Here is a 17,500-nt window from a genome sequence, read left to right on the forward strand (position 1 = left end):
GAGAAGATAGCAACAACAGAGGAGAGTGTCAGCGTGTGTGTGTCTTTTTCAGCTGCAATCAACGCTCACGGCTCAAAGGCTCTAAAGGCTGATTCATACTTAGTTGCACACGGGTGTCACACACCCAACATAGCAGATCTGCAAGCTCTAAGCACATTGCAGCGTGACATGTCGTGAGCTTGTAGATCTGCCATTTCTGGTGTGCAACACTGCGTGTATACCGAGTATTGCCATACTCAGCACCACATAGCGTCGTTGTCGGGTGGAAACCTCGTATCTCCAAGTTTAAAATGTGTACGTTCTTTCGCAAAGTAAAGCCCTGCTTCATCATACAAGGCCGTCGCACAAAAGTAGTGAAAACAGCCGATCTACAAGCACGCGCCGCCTCGCCTAGTTTAAATCATTTTAAAATGATAAACGGTTTTGGACATACAAGGTTTTCACCCGACAAACGACGAAAAATTACCTCAGTGTGACTTTCTATTCCCTTTTGAAATTCTCTCACCTCAGCTAATTTTTACAAGCCACTATTATCCAAAATTATTTAGAAAATAAACAAGGCCTGGACTTCATCAGAGAGAGAGAGAGAGAGAGAGAGAGAAAAAGTCCACACTTGAAATAAAACAGGTGCCGCAGAAATATTGCAGACTCAAGCTTTTCAATAATTAGCATTTGGACGGATTCCCGAACATGAAGAAGACCACTTCTGACGCCGGGGGCCAAAACCATGACTTGAGCAAGACTAGGAATGGTTGCGCGGCCATCCCCTCCGTGGCTCAACCTTCTCCCAGACTACTACTTTTCTCCCCGTGTTTGGTTTGGACTATAAAAGCCAATTCACTTAATACTTGTGGGACAGCTAAACATTTAAAGCTCCCATTTAAAGGGATCAAGTGTAGGCATTGTTTAGTTATGTTAACCAGATGTGTTGGCTTTTCGAGATCTCGAATCCCCTTCTTAAAAAACACAGCGCTCGTGAAAATAAACACGGCTTCACCCTACACAAATTGTGGACTAATTGTGTATTTGGACTAAATCATTCTGGAGGTTTGGAGGGCTTTTTCCGTTTGCGAGGGGATGCCGGCGAAAGACAGGTTGACATTGATTAGTGTGTTGACTTGTGGAATTGGAGCTTTACCTGTAAAGAATACAACCACGGATATATTTATGTAGTGACAAGGTATAGCCCACGAGCCATAGCACGGCCCCACAGAAAAAAAATGAAAAAATAACTCGGCTGCAAATACATGAATTGCAAACATATCTGTTTCTCAAACAAAACAATGTGCAAATTCATGCTGAAAAGTAATCAGCAGTGAAGCAAGTTTGGTTTTTGGACATGGGGTACGTCCTCTTATTGAGGAGAAAAATCATCTCGAGGGGAATTATTCAAATGTAATGGAAAATGTCTTCATTTGACAGAGAAGGCCCAGGTTGTATTTATGGGTATAACAATTTGAGCCACATAAAAAAATATAATGTAATTGAATAAAGATGAATTATTTGCTGCCAATTTACATCCAAGATGAAAACACATTTTCTGAAAATGTTTGGCCTGGATTTTGCATGAGTTCATATATCGTTAATGATAATAATCCCTGGTGATACCAATTAACAACAACCAGAGAGTTATGTTATTCACAGAGGGCTGTGAATAAAGAAACATTCTAAGTGTTAGTTTAACTTTGAGAGTGTAACATTTTACCCCTTTTTCACTCTCAAAACTGGCACACAGGATGTTGCTACTGTAGGAACATTCTGGTTCTGGCCTGGCCTGGGTTGTTTGCTCGGAGCTTGAGCATTACTGTACTGTAGGGTTGACTCACCATGCACTTGTTGGGTTTCTCCCCAGAATGGACCCTCATGTGGATGAGCAGCTTGTAGCGGGCGTTGAAGGGCTTGTAGCGCCGTATGCAGCCCGCCCAGAAGCAGGTGAAGTCCTCTCCTTTGCGCTGGTCGATGTGCACCTTCTCGATGTGCCTCACCAGCTCCTCCTGTTGCTCGTACGCGGCGCTGCAGTCTATCCAGCGGCACACCTGCTTGTCGGCCGGCGCTCCCCCCACTCCTCCTCCGACTCCTCCGACCTCGTCTCGCTCCGGGGCCGCGTGGGGCCCGGCGGGGCCCACGGAGGACGCTTTGAGTCCCAGTGAGGAGGAAGAGGAGGCGGGAGCAGGTCCTGCCGGCTGACTCTGGAGCTGCAGCAGGCCCCCCTGGGCGGCGGGGCCCACGTACTGGTGCAGGTGGTAGGGCGGAGGCATGGCGGGCCGCGGGGGGGCCGGGGGGTGATGAGGGTGACGGAGGTGCCCGCTCCGCCCGCCCAGGTGGTGGGGGTGGTGGTGGTGGTAGTGATAGTGGTGCTGAAAGAGCTCGTCTTCGCTGGGGGAGAAGTCGTCCAGGGGCTCCTGCTTCAGGGCGGCCACCGCTCTCTGCTGGCCCCCGTCCAGCAGGGCCCCGGGTCCCACCCCCATGCCTCCAGACATCAGGGTCCCGCTCATCAGCCCCAGACCCTCCGAGCCTCCTCCTCCTCCCCCTCCTCCGGCCCCCGGCCCGGGCCCCTGCTGCTGCATGGAGCCCTGCTCCTCGCACGGCCCCTGGCCCTGGCCCTGGCCCTGCTCCGGCTCCGACGAGGACACGGACGAGGAGGAGGAGGAGGAGCAGCGGGCGGAGGAGGAGAGCGACAACAGGCAGGTGACAGCAGGCGAGGGCAGCAGGTGACAGACCTCCTGTAGCGCGGTCCGCTGGGGGCTGCCGTGAGGCGGGTGGGGGTTGAGGGGGGCTCCCCGGGACACAGAGGAGGAGGGCGGAGAAGAGGCAGAGCAGGAGGAGGAGGAAGAAGAAGAGGAGGAAGAGGGCGAAGAGAAGCCGGCGGCGCTGGTGTGTCCGGGAGGCGAGGGCTCTGCGGTGCGGGGTGGCCCGTTGACGCAGGCCACCATGGACATGTGACCCGGCGGGGAGGAGGAGGAGCAGATGATGGCGCTGATGTCGATGCCCTCCGAGGCAGCGCCGGCCGCCGACGGGGAGGCGGCGAGCACCGCGTCAGCGCTGGCGGTACCGGTGGCGGAGGTGGCGGACTGCGAGGCCAGGGACAGGCAGAGTCTCTTCAGGCTGCTGGCGCTGAGGTGCCGCGCTGAATGACGGCCGCCGGCAGCGGGGGACAAAGCCAGCGGGGAGGAGCCATCTTCATTATTAAACGGGTACGGCGCGTCCCCTGACAAGGCGGCTCCTCTGCCTAAGCCGCTCACCGCGCAGTCGCCGCTGCCGCTGATGTGCGGGCCGTCCGCCGGCTCCCCCCTCCTCGCCCCCCCCGCCCTCGCTCCCACCATGCCGCCGCGACAGTGCTGAAACCCGCCCTGCTGGGGCGAGCCGGAGGAGACCCCCGGCCCCGTGGACGGCGAGGCGGAGACCTTGTAGCCCATGGAGGTCTCCTGTTTGACGGGATAAGGCAGCGTGGATCTGACCCCGTTGGAGCCGCCGCCGCAGCCCGGGTTGGGAGAGGCGACCGGGAGGGACCTCTGGAAGGCAGAGGAGGACCTGCGGAGGGGGAGAAAATACACAGAGATGGGGGGGGGGGTCTGAGTGCTGTGCGATTAGGGCGACACTGAGGGGAATATGAGCGCTATTAGCTGACTGGCTGTTGATAGATAGAGGCCAGCTCATCCTTCTCACAACCCCCACATCCTACCCACCATCCTCCAGCCTGACAACACAACTAACAGCCTTTTAGCTGCGGTACGTCTCTGAATTATAGGAAGTGAACTGAACACACAGTCCAAACCATCCCAAGTACAGATGTTACTGACTTATGACCGTGCAATGCCTGCCAATGATGATTTCATAAATAAGTGAAATGAGCCCGTGATCTGCCAGAGGAAAAAGCCATGAATGACCATTTATAACTAAGAATAGAGCGAGGGGGCGGAGGAAGAGAGATCGGGAGGCCACTGGCTGGCTGTCCGTCTGACAGGGTCTTTGAAGACACAAAGGGGTTAAACCCAACCCAACATGGGGGAATAAACAGGGAATCACCTGTTTTTGGTGGTATAATGGCAGCCTGTGAAGGGGGGCAGTATTATGGTGGGAATCTTTGCCCCGCTGAATGGGGGACCCGGGTCGAGTTTCTCCATGCGTCGCTGTGATCTCCTACATAATCATCCCTGTCAGTTGGCTCATTATGGATTTTGTCCAAAGACCCTGAGTGATGTGAGAAGGGCCCTCTCTTTCTCTGGACTGTCCCATGAAGGAATCAGCTTTGTCCCCTTGTCGCCATGCTGGGGGACAGGGACAAGGGGACACCAGCGGACATAACGTTAGCTAGGAATGTAGAAAGCCACTATACTGTAGTATCGCACTTTGCCATAGTTGTCAATTAACCACTTAAGCCCTATTTTATACTTCGCCGCACTTGAAAATAGCCAATCTACGAAATTGAAAGATTTCGTCTACTTTTTGAAAAGCTGGAAATAGGGACACCAGGTTGATAGTGGTTAACAAAATCCCAAATGTATAGTCCTATATATAGTCCTATGTATAATCCTATGTATAATCCTATGTATAATCCTATGTATAATCCTATGTATAATCCTATGAATAGTCCTATGCACTTCAGCCATGTTTTGAGTAGAAGGGTTGTGGGGGTCAACAGTGAAGGACATTAGAATAAGTATATTACCTGGGATTATCAAATAAGACTACCTACATAAGACACTGGATCACTCCATAACCACTTAAAGGGGAATACCACTCATTTTTCAAGTTTGACCTATGTCATTAATATACCTTAGAGTTGTGTGGAAATAAGAAAAAGGTCTGCCCCCTTCTGTGTTGTCTAGAACTGGAGGATTGATTGACTGGAGGCTTGCAGAGTACTTAATGATGTCACTGATCACATAGTCTCGCGTGGCCAGACGGTTGCCTCCGCGATTTGGTCAAATGCTCCCGGCATACAGTCTGGCAGACCGGGGAAGAAATGATGAGTGCGAAGATGAAGCGGAAGTGAAGCCCCCACGTCACTTCCGTTTCCGTCTCACATCACACACATTTATCATTATATAAATAAAAATAAGCATGTTTAGCGTGCTGCTTAGCAGAAATGACATTTTAAAATGTATTTTTTTGAACGTTAATGCCCGTTTTCGATACTCGCCGTTCGGGAGCTGCTGTTCCAGACTCTATATAACATTCAGAGATTGTGGAATAGTTGTCTGGCTACGCGAGACTACTGATCACATGACCCCACAATCAATCCTCCAGTTCTAAGCGACAGAACTTTTTTCCACACAACTCTAAGGTATATTAATGACATACTGTAGTTCAATGTTGAAAATTAGTGGTATCCCCCTTTAAGTCTAGTCTGGACATTTATTGCAGGGGTGATAGGCAGCTGTTTCAACAATCATCTTCCTCAGTCAGTCGGGTTGACTGGCAGTGGCTCAGCTTGACAGAGAGAGATGCAGACTTACTGAGTGCTCCTGTGTCTTATTTTGGGTAATCTATTTGAAGTGCCTCAGGGTTCCTCAAAGGGGTTCCCAATGGACCCATATATCGTTGTTGTCCGGTGGAAACCTTGTATCTCCAAGTTTCAAATGTATACGTTCTTTCGCGAAGTAAAGCCCTGCTTCATCGTACAAGGCACGTCACACAAAAGTAGTGAAAACAGCAGATCTACAAGCACACAACGCCTCGCGGTGCGATGCGTTGTATGCTTGTAGATCGGCTGTTTTCACTAGTTTAAATCATTTTTAAAATGATAAATGCAAAACGAACGGTTTTGCACATACAAGGTTTTCACCGGACAAGGACGACATATAGGTCTCTAACTCTGAGAGTGAACAAATAGAGCCAAATGGACTCTTCTTACCCCTCCATTTGGTTCCATTTGTAAACTCTCAGAGTTATGTCCTGGATAGAGGGTTTGAGAACCGGAAGAGAGGGGGGGTTAGAGGTGAAACCGCACATTATTGAGACCGGATAGCAGGGCCGCTCGCTGCACTCTCTTTATGACCCGCTAAACATTCAATAAGATGCACTCTCGAAGACTGTTCAGCAGATGAGTTTAATTGCTATCATTAAAATGTTATATACTCTGTAATTCTATTTTTATAAGATTGCATAGAACTTTTGTCGTCAACATGTGAGTCAAGATAATTCAATATGTTTTATAAGATTTGGCGAAACATTCTTGATTATAAACATCAGCCCCATCTGGACCACAACAGGACTGTAAAACATCACATTTCGTCTCAGATATCATGAATTGTGCATCATCAAAAGGAAACGACAGATAATTATGAACTCATGAACGTACAGCGACATGGTTGCCGCCGCAGATGGCTTTACCTTGTGTCCTGGTGAGATCCATCCTGGAGATGTAGGTCCTGTGTGGGTCTCTCGCAGTGCAGGGTGTGGTTGTAGGCCTCGGCTGGCTGACCGCCCACTGGCAGCGCCAAGCCCTGCCCACAGCGCATCAGGGTGCCATCGCTGCCGCCCAAGTCACTGGCACCGTCCTTCTCCAAGCAGTAAGCGCCGTTCACTGTGGAAACAGTGGGGGGTGGGAAAGTGTCACGGTAATGGACTCACATAGTTAAACAAGCTCCTCCGCAGATGCTCCCCATCAATTCTCTATGTACGTTAAGTAGACAGATATGAGGCTATTTTGCCGCACGAAAACACATGGCTAATTCATCACTTGACATGTTGTACTCACTGGGACGTTGTTTTAGTTAGCAGAGAGCGCGCTGCACCAAAGTCAATCTCGAGAGCTAAAAAAGCTTGGCAGATGTACCGGTAGATCAGATTATTGACAGCCCCGGGAGTGCCGTCAGCCACGAGAACTCCAATGGTTCAACAGCGGAGGCCGTTCCATCAGTGACATGTTGAAATCCTATTACAGTAGGTAATGAACGCTCAAGGAATACTCGCTGGCAAGAGGCACCGTGTACTGTACGGTACGTGATGATATACGGGCCGGAAGATGTGCTTTGGTGAACCGTTTCGGCTGACAACACCGAGTGTTGCAAGTGATGTTGCGGTGTGGGAAAGCACACTGGTTTGAGGTGAGGAATTCATTTGTCATCATTAAACAAATAAACATGAGGTCGCGAGTACTACCATTGGTGGGTGAACAATCAACCTGGCTTTGCTATTTTCATGTCATTAAATGCAAATATCTTCCAAACTTTTTTTTTATCTTTCAACATTTTCAAACATTTTCAAAAATAGTCAGTCTTCAAGCTCACGTTTCTCAAATGTTCTGCGAGTTTCTTTCACAAGTGGAGGATCTACGCGCTCACAATGCGTCGCAAAGTGACACGTTGTAAGCTTGTAGATCAGGGGTTTTCGTGGACTGCCGTGACGGCAGTCCAGGGGTGCTGCGAGATTATTTGATAATATTTTGAATTTATTTGAACACTTAAAAACATATTTAGTATCGTTTTAATCTTGAAGTACAAAGTTATTTTCAGTCAGTTCTAACCAAAATGGCTATTATCTCAATGTTTTCCTCGCAACATAATCGCTAAAATAAGGCATAAGTAAGGTGTTGGGAGTGAAAATTATGAATATATTGTAGGGGTGCCTCAGATGAAAATATATTTACAGGGGTGCCCTGAGCCAAAATAAGTTTGGGAACCCCTGTTGTAGATCACTATTTTTGCGGGACACTGTAATTCGACAAAGTTTAAAATAGGGTTTAAGTGGTTAGCGCAGATTAATGTTCTCTTTTATATCAATGACCAGTTTTATGAGGGAATTGTGTGTAATGGACTATAGCCATGGCTTTTTAATTTAAAACTGATTTAATTCATTTACTCATTTAATTTATATGCTGCAACATATTTCATTTCTTATGTACTACTCGTAAAAGAAAATTAGGAGGAATTTTGATTACATTTTTAAAGGAATATACAGCGAATTCATGCCCAGAAATCCAATCTAAACCATATTTCTGCCTCAAGAATATGGCCCAAAATGTAACGCTGAATTGTCAAAGCAGGCCAAACAAAATGGTTCCAATGGGTAAGACGATATCCCCTCTCACTCATGTGTAGGAGGCCACACGTCCCCTCTTCCAACTTCCCTAACTCAATTTCTCAAATTCAATTTGCTCCTAACGATGTTATTGACAATGTTATCACACCCTATGAGCTTTTATTAAGACAGTCACCCAAACACTCCCGCCTGTGACACAGTGCAACATGGATACAGAATTAGGAATGGAAAGGGTGTAGGAGCAAAGGGTAGCAGTAAACAAGATGAGGCTATATTGGGTCAAACGTTTGCCAGAAATCGAGGGGAGTCAGATTAAAGTTATGATGGTTCTTCTAATGATGGGGATTGTGCAGAGGACCTGTAAACACAGAACACACACAGGGAGAGAGAGGGAAGAAATACAAGGCTTTGAATAAATAAAAGCCTACCCTAGAGAAGACAAGAAGAGAATAGGAGAGGAAACAGAAGAGGAGAGGAGATGAGAGTTAAATGTTCCATATTAACCACCAGAGTAACTGGAATATTATTTTCACATCCTGGAATTGATTGATTGAAGATTGACGGAAGAATGTATTAGAAGGTTGCATAGGAAAAGGTACAGTTTCATGACAGTACAAATCACTGGTACAACTAAACTAAAAGAAGGTGCTAGTACGTTTTTCAGCTTATTTACACAGGAATCACTTATAACATTGAAAGACAGACGGATAGAATACAGTACTATGCAGAGGATATCATCAATAACCAAAGGAAAAAAGCAGTCATAAAGAAGGAAAAAAGAAAAGGAAAATAAAATAAAAAAAAGACGATATTTACAGTGGAAAAGGGGAGGTGAGTATGGGCTTAGTCTATTTACAAGTTTCGAGTAGCAGCCGTCTGTAGGTGACTTTTCAGACCAATTCTGAAGGAAGTTAGGGATTTACACTCCTTTAAGGCCTGTGGTAGGGCGTTCCACATGTCAGTGGTATAGGAGATAGAGAGAGGTGAGGAACTGTCAGCAAACCACACAGTGGTGCAGGCTGGAAAAAACAGTGGAAAACAGAGAAAGTCGAAAGTCGAAGTTGAAAAAAAAAAAATCCTTTGTATTTTTTTCTATCATTATTCTTGCTCCATGTGTGCATCTGTACAGCATTCAAACAGTAGGATTGCTTATTGTCAAGAACGGAATGATCCAATATTACAGTTATAATTGGTAAACCATTGTTCTATTGTGAAAATAGCAGATCTACATGCTCACAACGCCTCGAGATGCGAGGCGTTGTGAGCATGTAGATCGGCTATTTTCACAATTTCTGCCTCTATATATTTGACAATTTGGACAATGTTTAATTTGTCATTTTAGAGGTATTAAAAGTCCTTAGATTGTCACTTTAGAAATGTGCAGATACCCTCTATACACTTAAACTTTATGTTGGTTTGTTTACAGTTGAGTGAGAAAACAATGTTGCACATTAAGTTAATCATCTGGGGACCCCCCAAAATGATTTGTGGACCCCCCTGGGGGGTCCCAACCCACAGGTTGAGAACCACTGGTATAGCAGATAGAGAGAGGTGAGGAGCTGTCAGCAAACCAAACAGTGGTGCAGGCAGCATGGCTATAAAAGCCATGCTGGTTTCACTCAAACACATACACAGAAGGTAAGATGTCAATGGTTTGCTTTCAGGCCATACAAATAATTGTGTTTACAGAGTCCTGGATTGTTGTTGGGCTTTTGTGTTGTTGTTGTTTTCGTGGCTCGTTGGCGAAGCGTCCCCGCAGAGCGATCGTATCCGACTGGATTTGTGTACAGAAACCCTCCAGGCCCCCACGGACGTCAAGCCAAGTGTTCCTCAATGCCGCAAACGGCCTAATCTGAACAGGATGGTCAGCAGTGACAACAGGATGCAGTTGGGGATAGAGATGAGTAAAGTCTCTTCATTAAGCCTCAACTGTTCACATGCACGCACACAGAATCACATGCACGCACGCACGCACGCACGCACGCACGCACGCACACACACAGATGAGCCGTCAACACCATAAAACAGATTTTCTGAGTTATGCCTTAACTGTCCCCAGAAATAAACATGCTTTGGAAACACACGCGCATGCACGCACACACAAACACACAAACACAGATCACCATCACCATAAAAGTGCAGGCCTGTGCCAGGACATCTAGTAAATCTAGGCCCAAATAAAAGACAATGCTCTCTCAGCGAAGCAGATTGCCCTGTTTCGAAATACGTAGGTGGATGGTCGCCAGTGAAAGTACGCCGCGCAAATCAGTCAAAACACACACGCACGCCAGGGACGTGCTGGCCATTGGGAAAAGCGGGACAACTCCCGAACGGCCGGTTCATTCCTGGCTGATCCAGGCGTGAGGCGTTGTGTGCTTGTAGATCTACTGTTTTCACTAGTTTGAAATCATTTTTAAAATGATAAATACAAAACAAACGGTTTTGGACAGGTTTCCACCCGACAACGACGATATGTAACTCAGTAATTGGCCCACTGGCTTGTCAGTGTCACTTGTCATGATCTGAAATGGCAAATCTTTGAGTAGCAGCAGCGCTATAGAGAAAGATCTCTCTCTGCAATGAGGGCCTCTCCAACTCTTTTTCCCGGGCTGAATCAGGGGCCCAGCATGTCCCTGACGCACGCACACACACACACACACGCACGCACGCACAAACACACAAAGACAGAGACAGAACCTGGAGTGCTGATTACCTGCCTACTATTTGCTGTGTTTATAGAGATTGAAATACGACCGTTTTCGTTTCCCAGCAAGATTCATTTGGAAGCCTTTATGTGAATACCTGCACCATTGCCAGCGATTGTTAAACAGGGCAGAAGCATCAGACCTTTGTGGTGTGTGTGTTTTTTTTATGTCTTTCTCCAAAGCATCCACAGCTGGTATCAGTTCTAATGGACTCACACTTTCTGCAGAGCATGGTGAGGCAGAGAGTTAAAATCATCAGTGTTATTTTATCCATTTGTAACTTTGAGCGTGTACAAATGCATCCAGATGGACTTGTATGGTCCGGTAAATTAAGGCTGCGATCTGTAACTTATTCTAACGAATGAAATGTTAATGTAACCTTTCATCTGTTAATGGTAGAGTATGTTAATACATTATTTCATCTGCAGTGGTTGGAGGTTGTGCAATGTCTCCCTGGCCAGGCGGTGGATTGCATCTGGGATGAGTGATAGAAAGTCTCTCACGCGGGAGACCTGGGTTCGAATCCCATGCAGGTTGGACATAAAACTTTCAGCCTGGCATGGCCAGACTAATATGACTACGTAGATATTAGTCTGGAATCTCTGTGTGGAACCTGCATTTCCAAAGGGCAGATTAAAAGAAAGAGGTGATAAACCCGCCCCCTATTTGCACACTGGGCCCCGATTGGTGCCCCGCAAGTTCGGGGGCAGCGAAATCCAATCACAACCGAGCAGGGCCAGACTAATCTGCCGAGGGCTTTTTTCTTTCTTTTTTTTTTTGTACTGACAGATTCATCTGGTTTCCAGGCTATAAAAGTTTGACTTAATTGTACTTTTCTTCTTCTTTTTAAAGCCTCCTGTGGACAGATAACTTAACGATGAACTTGTGTTGAATGCAAGTATATCAACAAGAACCCTCCAACCAGCCCTTTTTAGTTTAAAGTCTTCTGTTTGTATAAAAGTCAATTCAGATCAAACATTTATACAGCCGCAAGGACCACAGAGGGAATACTACTTTATTGTGTTTCACCCGTGACAATGTCTTGTCCTGCTGCAAGCCAGAGAGCATGCAACATGTCAGTGAGGTTCAAACCACTCTCTGGTGTAATGAGCAGCACGGCCTCTAGGGGCCGGTAGCGGGTCTTTTCTTGTACAAGCATAACCTGATTCATGTCTTTTATATTGTCCAATAAACTAAACTGAAAAGCATGTTTTGTTTATTAAAATGCAACACAATGTGCTCCAGTGAATCTGCACAGAAATGCACATATGGAAATTTCCATTTCTTTTTTTATATTTATTTTGTTGCTTCACAGGAGACATTTGATTTCAAGTACACTTTTCACATGTACAGTATGTACTGTCCTGTATGTGCAGTGAGCATGTCTCTGCATGTATGTATGCCTCATATACTGTATGTATATATGTGTACCGTCTATATGTTTCTATGGAAATAAGCAATTGAACTTGGACACAAACGGACAGAGAGGTCAGAGGTAATCTCTGGTTCAGGCTTTAGATGTCAAAGTCCTCGATCAGCACGCTATACAATGTTAGCGCTCCAGTGATTTAGAGCTTTGCAACATTAACAGAATCAGTCATGCTCTGGCCGGGGAGACCGAAACAGACTTCTCCACATATGGTGGCTTGGACACGACCCAATGGTAAATTCAGTTTATATTGAATGTGCCACGGTAATTCAGCGTTGAATATTTCATTGTGTGTTAAGGCCCCGATTGATCAGGAGGTGGAAGCCAAGGGGGAGGGAGGGAGAGGAGAGACAGAGAGAGAGAGAGAGAGAGAGAGAGAGAGAGAGAGAGAGAGAGAGAGAGAGAGAGAGAGAGAGAGAGAGAGAGAGAGAGAGACAGCGAGAGAGAAAGAGAGAGAACTATATAGGGTCTCATGTGAAATACAAGACATCTAGAGACAGTGAAAGGGGGAAGGGGAAAGGGATAGACAGGGAGAGAATGAGAGATCCAGAGAGTTGGGGGAAAAGAGGAGAGAGAGAGAGAAGAAGTGTGTAGCATTGTGCGTGTGTTTAACCGCGTCTGTGTGCGTCTGTGTGCGTCTGTGTGCGTGCGTGCGTGCGTGCGTGCGTGCGTGCGTGCGTGCGTGCGTGCATGCGTGCGTGCGTGCGTGCGTGCGTGCGTGCGTGAGCCAAAGCAGCCTGATATGGACGGTCCATGGGTGGTCTGTTGAGCATTGAGCAAGGCAGCACATGTGTGTGTGTTCATAGTAGTCCTCCATACTTAACATTCCATCTTCTCTGGATAGGAACTCTACTTGATGAATGAGCAGGAACTTCAGATGTTTGACCCCGCGGGGGAAACAACGGCTGCCTCTCTCATAAACGATTATCTGTTGTGTACTATCAAACTAATCATCTTCCTCAATCTGTAGGTATATACAGCCAGAGTAAAATAGTTGACACACACACACACACACACCTTCTGAGTGCTCTAATGCAGGGGTGTTCAACGTTTTCAGGCCAAGGACCCCTTAGCAGAGAGAGAGATGAAGCAGGGACCCCCACAACCTTCTCATAGAGTCCATATAGTTTCATCGTTTGACAGCATGATCATCAATGTATTTTGGATTCATGTCAATTTGAGTTTTCAGATCGGTATTTAACCACTTGAATCGTCAATACATAACATGACATTTCACTCTGTACTTAGTCTGCTCTTTTCCCTCTCTACATCAAACCTCTTTGCTGAAAATGGCCGTTCTACAAGCTCACAACGCCTTGCAGCGCGAGGCGTTGTGAGCTTGTAGATCTGCTATGTTTGGCAAAAGTTCTCCGAATATGGACGCTAGGGTTAAAGTGGTTAATATAAAAAAGGAGAAAAAGTTTTCTATCGCAGATTTGGAGGACCCCCTGTAATAACTCTGAGGACCCCCTAGGGGTCCCGGACCCCCTGTTGAAGACCCTTGCTCTAATGAGTTTTAACACTTAAAGGACGAATTTACCACTTTTCAACCTATCTTTATATAATTCGTCCTCGTTACTGTAATGTTCATGATAAAATAGCAACAAAGAAAATATACTCTGTCTGTGTCTCATACTGGATGATGGGTTTCTGAACTTCCCACAGCTCTCCTAAGAGACACAGATTAGAGAGGACCAATTACAGATCCTTCTCGAAAAATTGTAATATTGTGTAAAAAAGCATGCAGATGCCATAGCACAAATCATAACTGACTTCGGAAACTTCCCACTGTACTTCAAGCAACTCTGACTTCAGAAGGTTGACATTATAAATCCTTGTTTTGAGTGGTCTTGTGTAATATTGTAATATTTTAAAAATTTGACTTTTGATATTCATGAGCTGTATGCCATAAAAAATGTAAAGTTTTAACAACAAAGGGTTTGGAATAATTCACTGAATGACCAATGTATCTAGAATATATGGAAGTTTCAAGAAAATGTACTTTTACACAATATTCAAATTTTTCGAGAAGGATCTGTATATGAAGATAGGTTGAAAAGTGGTGAAGTTGTCCTTTAACACAAGTGTGGGCTCTTGTTGCAACATCTCTATGCAAAACACACTTTCAAATGTAATAATAAAATGTAATTCAGTTAAAGGTGAAATAAAATCAATTTGATTCAAAAACAACTGAAAGCAGGACTTTACGCTGCTCCACTGAGCACATCCCCACACGATCAGTTTTAGTAACAAAGTGCAGTTCTGTGTCCAATTCAAAGTAACCAACCAGCACCTCAGGACAGAAGGAGATGGACGCTGTTCAGGGACACACACACGCACGCACGCACGCACGCACGCACACACGCACACACGCACGCACGCACGCACGCACGCACACACGCACGCACGCACACACACACACACACACACACTTGTTAGTGTTCAGGCACAATTAGGCATGACACTCTGAGGATGGAGATCAGAGATGGAGAGAGGGAGAGGGAGAGGGAAAAGAGAGACACAGTAGGGAGGACTAGAGGAGAATAGTGGGATTCAGAGACGTGCAGAGAATGTTAGAGAGGCAGGGGCTGATATTTCTGGGCTGCGACACGTTGTGAGCTTGGAGATCGGCTATTTTCCATGCTTGATTTCTACACAGAGAGGGCAATTCTTTCAACATAAGATGCTGCATATAAGTTCAGGAGAGTTTGGACAAGGCAATTAATTTCTTTCACCTATAGTGAAAACTGCATTCATGGTCTGGAGAGGGCACTTTTTACAGACGGATAAAAAGGCAGCTAGGGGCTCAAGCCCCCATTGTCTATGTGTGCACGTGCCTGGTGGGATTAAAAGAGTGAGATTGAGAAAGAGAGAAAAAGAAGAGAGACGAGAGAGACGGTACAGTGAGTGTGTGTGTGTGTGTGTGTATGTGTGTTTGTGTGCGTGTGCATGCGTGTGCGTGCGTGCGTATGTGTGTGTGAGAGAGAGAGAGAGAGAGAGAGAGAGAGAGAGAGAGAGAGAGAGAGAGAGAGAGAGAGAGACATGCCGGTGCCAGAAGCACCCGAGGCAGGCGTTCTGTTCAACACAGACACATGTACAGTACAGATGTGTTGGATCATCATCCTCACATGCAAACCGCTGATGTCAGCATTAACGTCCACACAAAATGCACAAACAACACACAAAGAAGAGCCCTATTGTAACGTCGACCCCTCTTTACACGCCACCACCCACGACAAGAAGAATGCGCCATTGAACGATAACACGGCACCTAATGATACAAGCCAGCCCCGAACATCTATAAAAGCGGAGACGTTCCCATCCAATGACTGCCATTACATGGCTATTGTCTCCCCTCTTTTCTATCTGAAGTGGTATGTTCTGTTCAATCAGCGTCACTGTAAGTGAGGCTAAGCGGAGGAGCTCACTGAAGTTATGCAGGGGCAGAGGAGGGAGGGGGGAGGGAGGGTGGTGGTGGGTTTACACTATAGGGATGGGACGATATGAACATTTCATATCACGATTATTGTGACAAAAGAAATCGCGATTTACGATATTATCGCGATAATCAAAATCCATTATAATGGGGCGGAACATTTGCCAAAAAATAGCAGATCTATCGCCTATTTTTTGGCAAAGACATTTGATAGAGAGTGAAAAAAAGAATCAAGTATGTATATTACAAGTACCTTTTACCAATTATAGAGAGTTTAAGTGGTACTGGATTTGCAGCTCGGCAAATAAAAGATGGATTGATCCCAGTGCATGACGGAGGACGATATCAAGATAAATTAAATCTCCACGACACGATTATCGTGAGGGTTTTTTATCGCGATAAACGATAATATCACTGAGAATATCGTCCCATCCCTAGGGTTTATACGCAGGGTTTGGAGATGGGGTAAGATTAAAAGGGGAGTACTATGCTCCGTTGCACATGAGCACATAAACTATTGCTTCAAACGAGGGGTGTAATTATACAAAATAATACGCGGCGTGGTCGCTGGAAAAACTCATTGCGGGGGGACACGTGTGATTATTTCTTGGCTCTGTCGCGCAGGGAGAAAGGAGGTTCCAATCACTCCCCTTCCGATACTTTAAGACCGTACTGATGTCATCCATTTGTCATGCTTCCTTCTTCTTCTCAGAGAGACGCGGGGGAACACGAGTAGTATTGTAGCATGTAAAGAATATCAGACGCATCATAACCACCGGTGGAAAGTGATTTTGAATCCTTTCCCCCGTCGCTGATCTGATTAATACATCTGATTAATACATCTGATTAATACATCTGATTAATACATCTGCGCTAACCACAGGACACGGGTCTTCAACAGGGCGTCTGGGACCCCTAGGGGGTCCTCAGAGTTACTACAGGGGGTCCTCCAAATCTTTGTGTGACTTTTTTGTCCTTCTTTTTTATATGAATCACTTGAACCCTTGTGTCCATATTCTGAGAACTTTAGCAAAAAATAGCAGATCTACAAGCTCACTGCGAGGCGTTGTGAGCTTGTAGATCGCCTATTTTCGGCAAAGAGGTTTGGTGTAGAGGATAAAAGAAGCAGACTAAGAACAGAGTAAAAGGTAAACTTTATTAAGTAATGAAGGTTCAAGTAGTTAAATATCTGAAAACACAAATTGACATGAATCCCAAAAAAATACACTGATGATTGTGTTGTCGAACGATGAAACTATATGGCATCTGGGGGTCCCTGCTTCATCTCTCTCTCAGCTAAGGGGTCCTTGGCCTGAAAATGTTGAAGACCACTGACGTAAAGAATATGAGATGCATCATAACCACCGTTGGAAAGTGATTTTCAATCTTTTCCCCTGTCGCTGATTAATACATCTGATTAATACATCTGTGGTAACCGTAGGAGGATTTCTGTTCGTTTTGCAGAGTAAGACAATAGACAGAAACTGAACAAATGAATGGACAGGGCCTTTATAATTAGGGTAATTAGGGTGCGACTCACTCGTTAACAGAACTCTGCGGTCACCCTGCCCGGTGATTAATTTGATTGTTGAAACACAATTCACATATTGGATGAATTTCAAAGTGGGAGGTGTGTGTGTGTGTGTGTGTGTGTGTGTGTGTGTGTGTGTGTGTGTGTGTGTGTGTGTGTGTGTGTGTGTGTGTGTGTGTGTGTGTGTGTGTGTGTGGTGGTTCCAGTCATAGGCAGTTTGGTTGCAATTGCAGCAAAATGTAATTGTACACCTATTCATGCAGCCCTGAGGGGCTGATGATCAGAGTGGCGTTCAAGTTCAATGGTGTTGTGCCTTGGCTAAAAAACTGCCCTTCCTGATCTCAGTGACTAATATAAATGACTAATAAAGCTAAGCAGACACATGTCTCCAATCTAGGAGAACTTAACCCCCT

General features: G+C 45.9%; 1 protein-coding gene across 1 annotated transcript in view; it reads right to left on the minus strand.

Annotated features, from left to right (window-relative positions):
- The window catches only part of glis1b (GLIS family zinc finger 1b), a gene marked incomplete at both ends in the record, with an annotated part of 148,515 nt that overhangs the window by 82,676 nt on the left and 48,339 nt on the right, over positions 1–17,500 (minus strand). The window contains 2 exons of the mRNA XM_080730349.1: positions 1,827–3,531; positions 6,337–6,529. Coding sequence (XP_080586475.1) covers positions 1,827–3,531; positions 6,337–6,529 — 1,898 coding nt within the window. The remainder of the gene's footprint in view (positions 1–1,826; positions 3,532–6,336; positions 6,530–17,500) is intronic.

Source organism: Nannobrachium achirus (genome assembly GCF_963921795.1).
Source record: "Nannobrachium achirus genome assembly, chromosome: 1".
NCBI classification, from domain to species: domain Eukaryota; kingdom Metazoa; phylum Chordata; class Actinopteri; order Myctophiformes; family Myctophidae; genus Nannobrachium; species Nannobrachium achirus.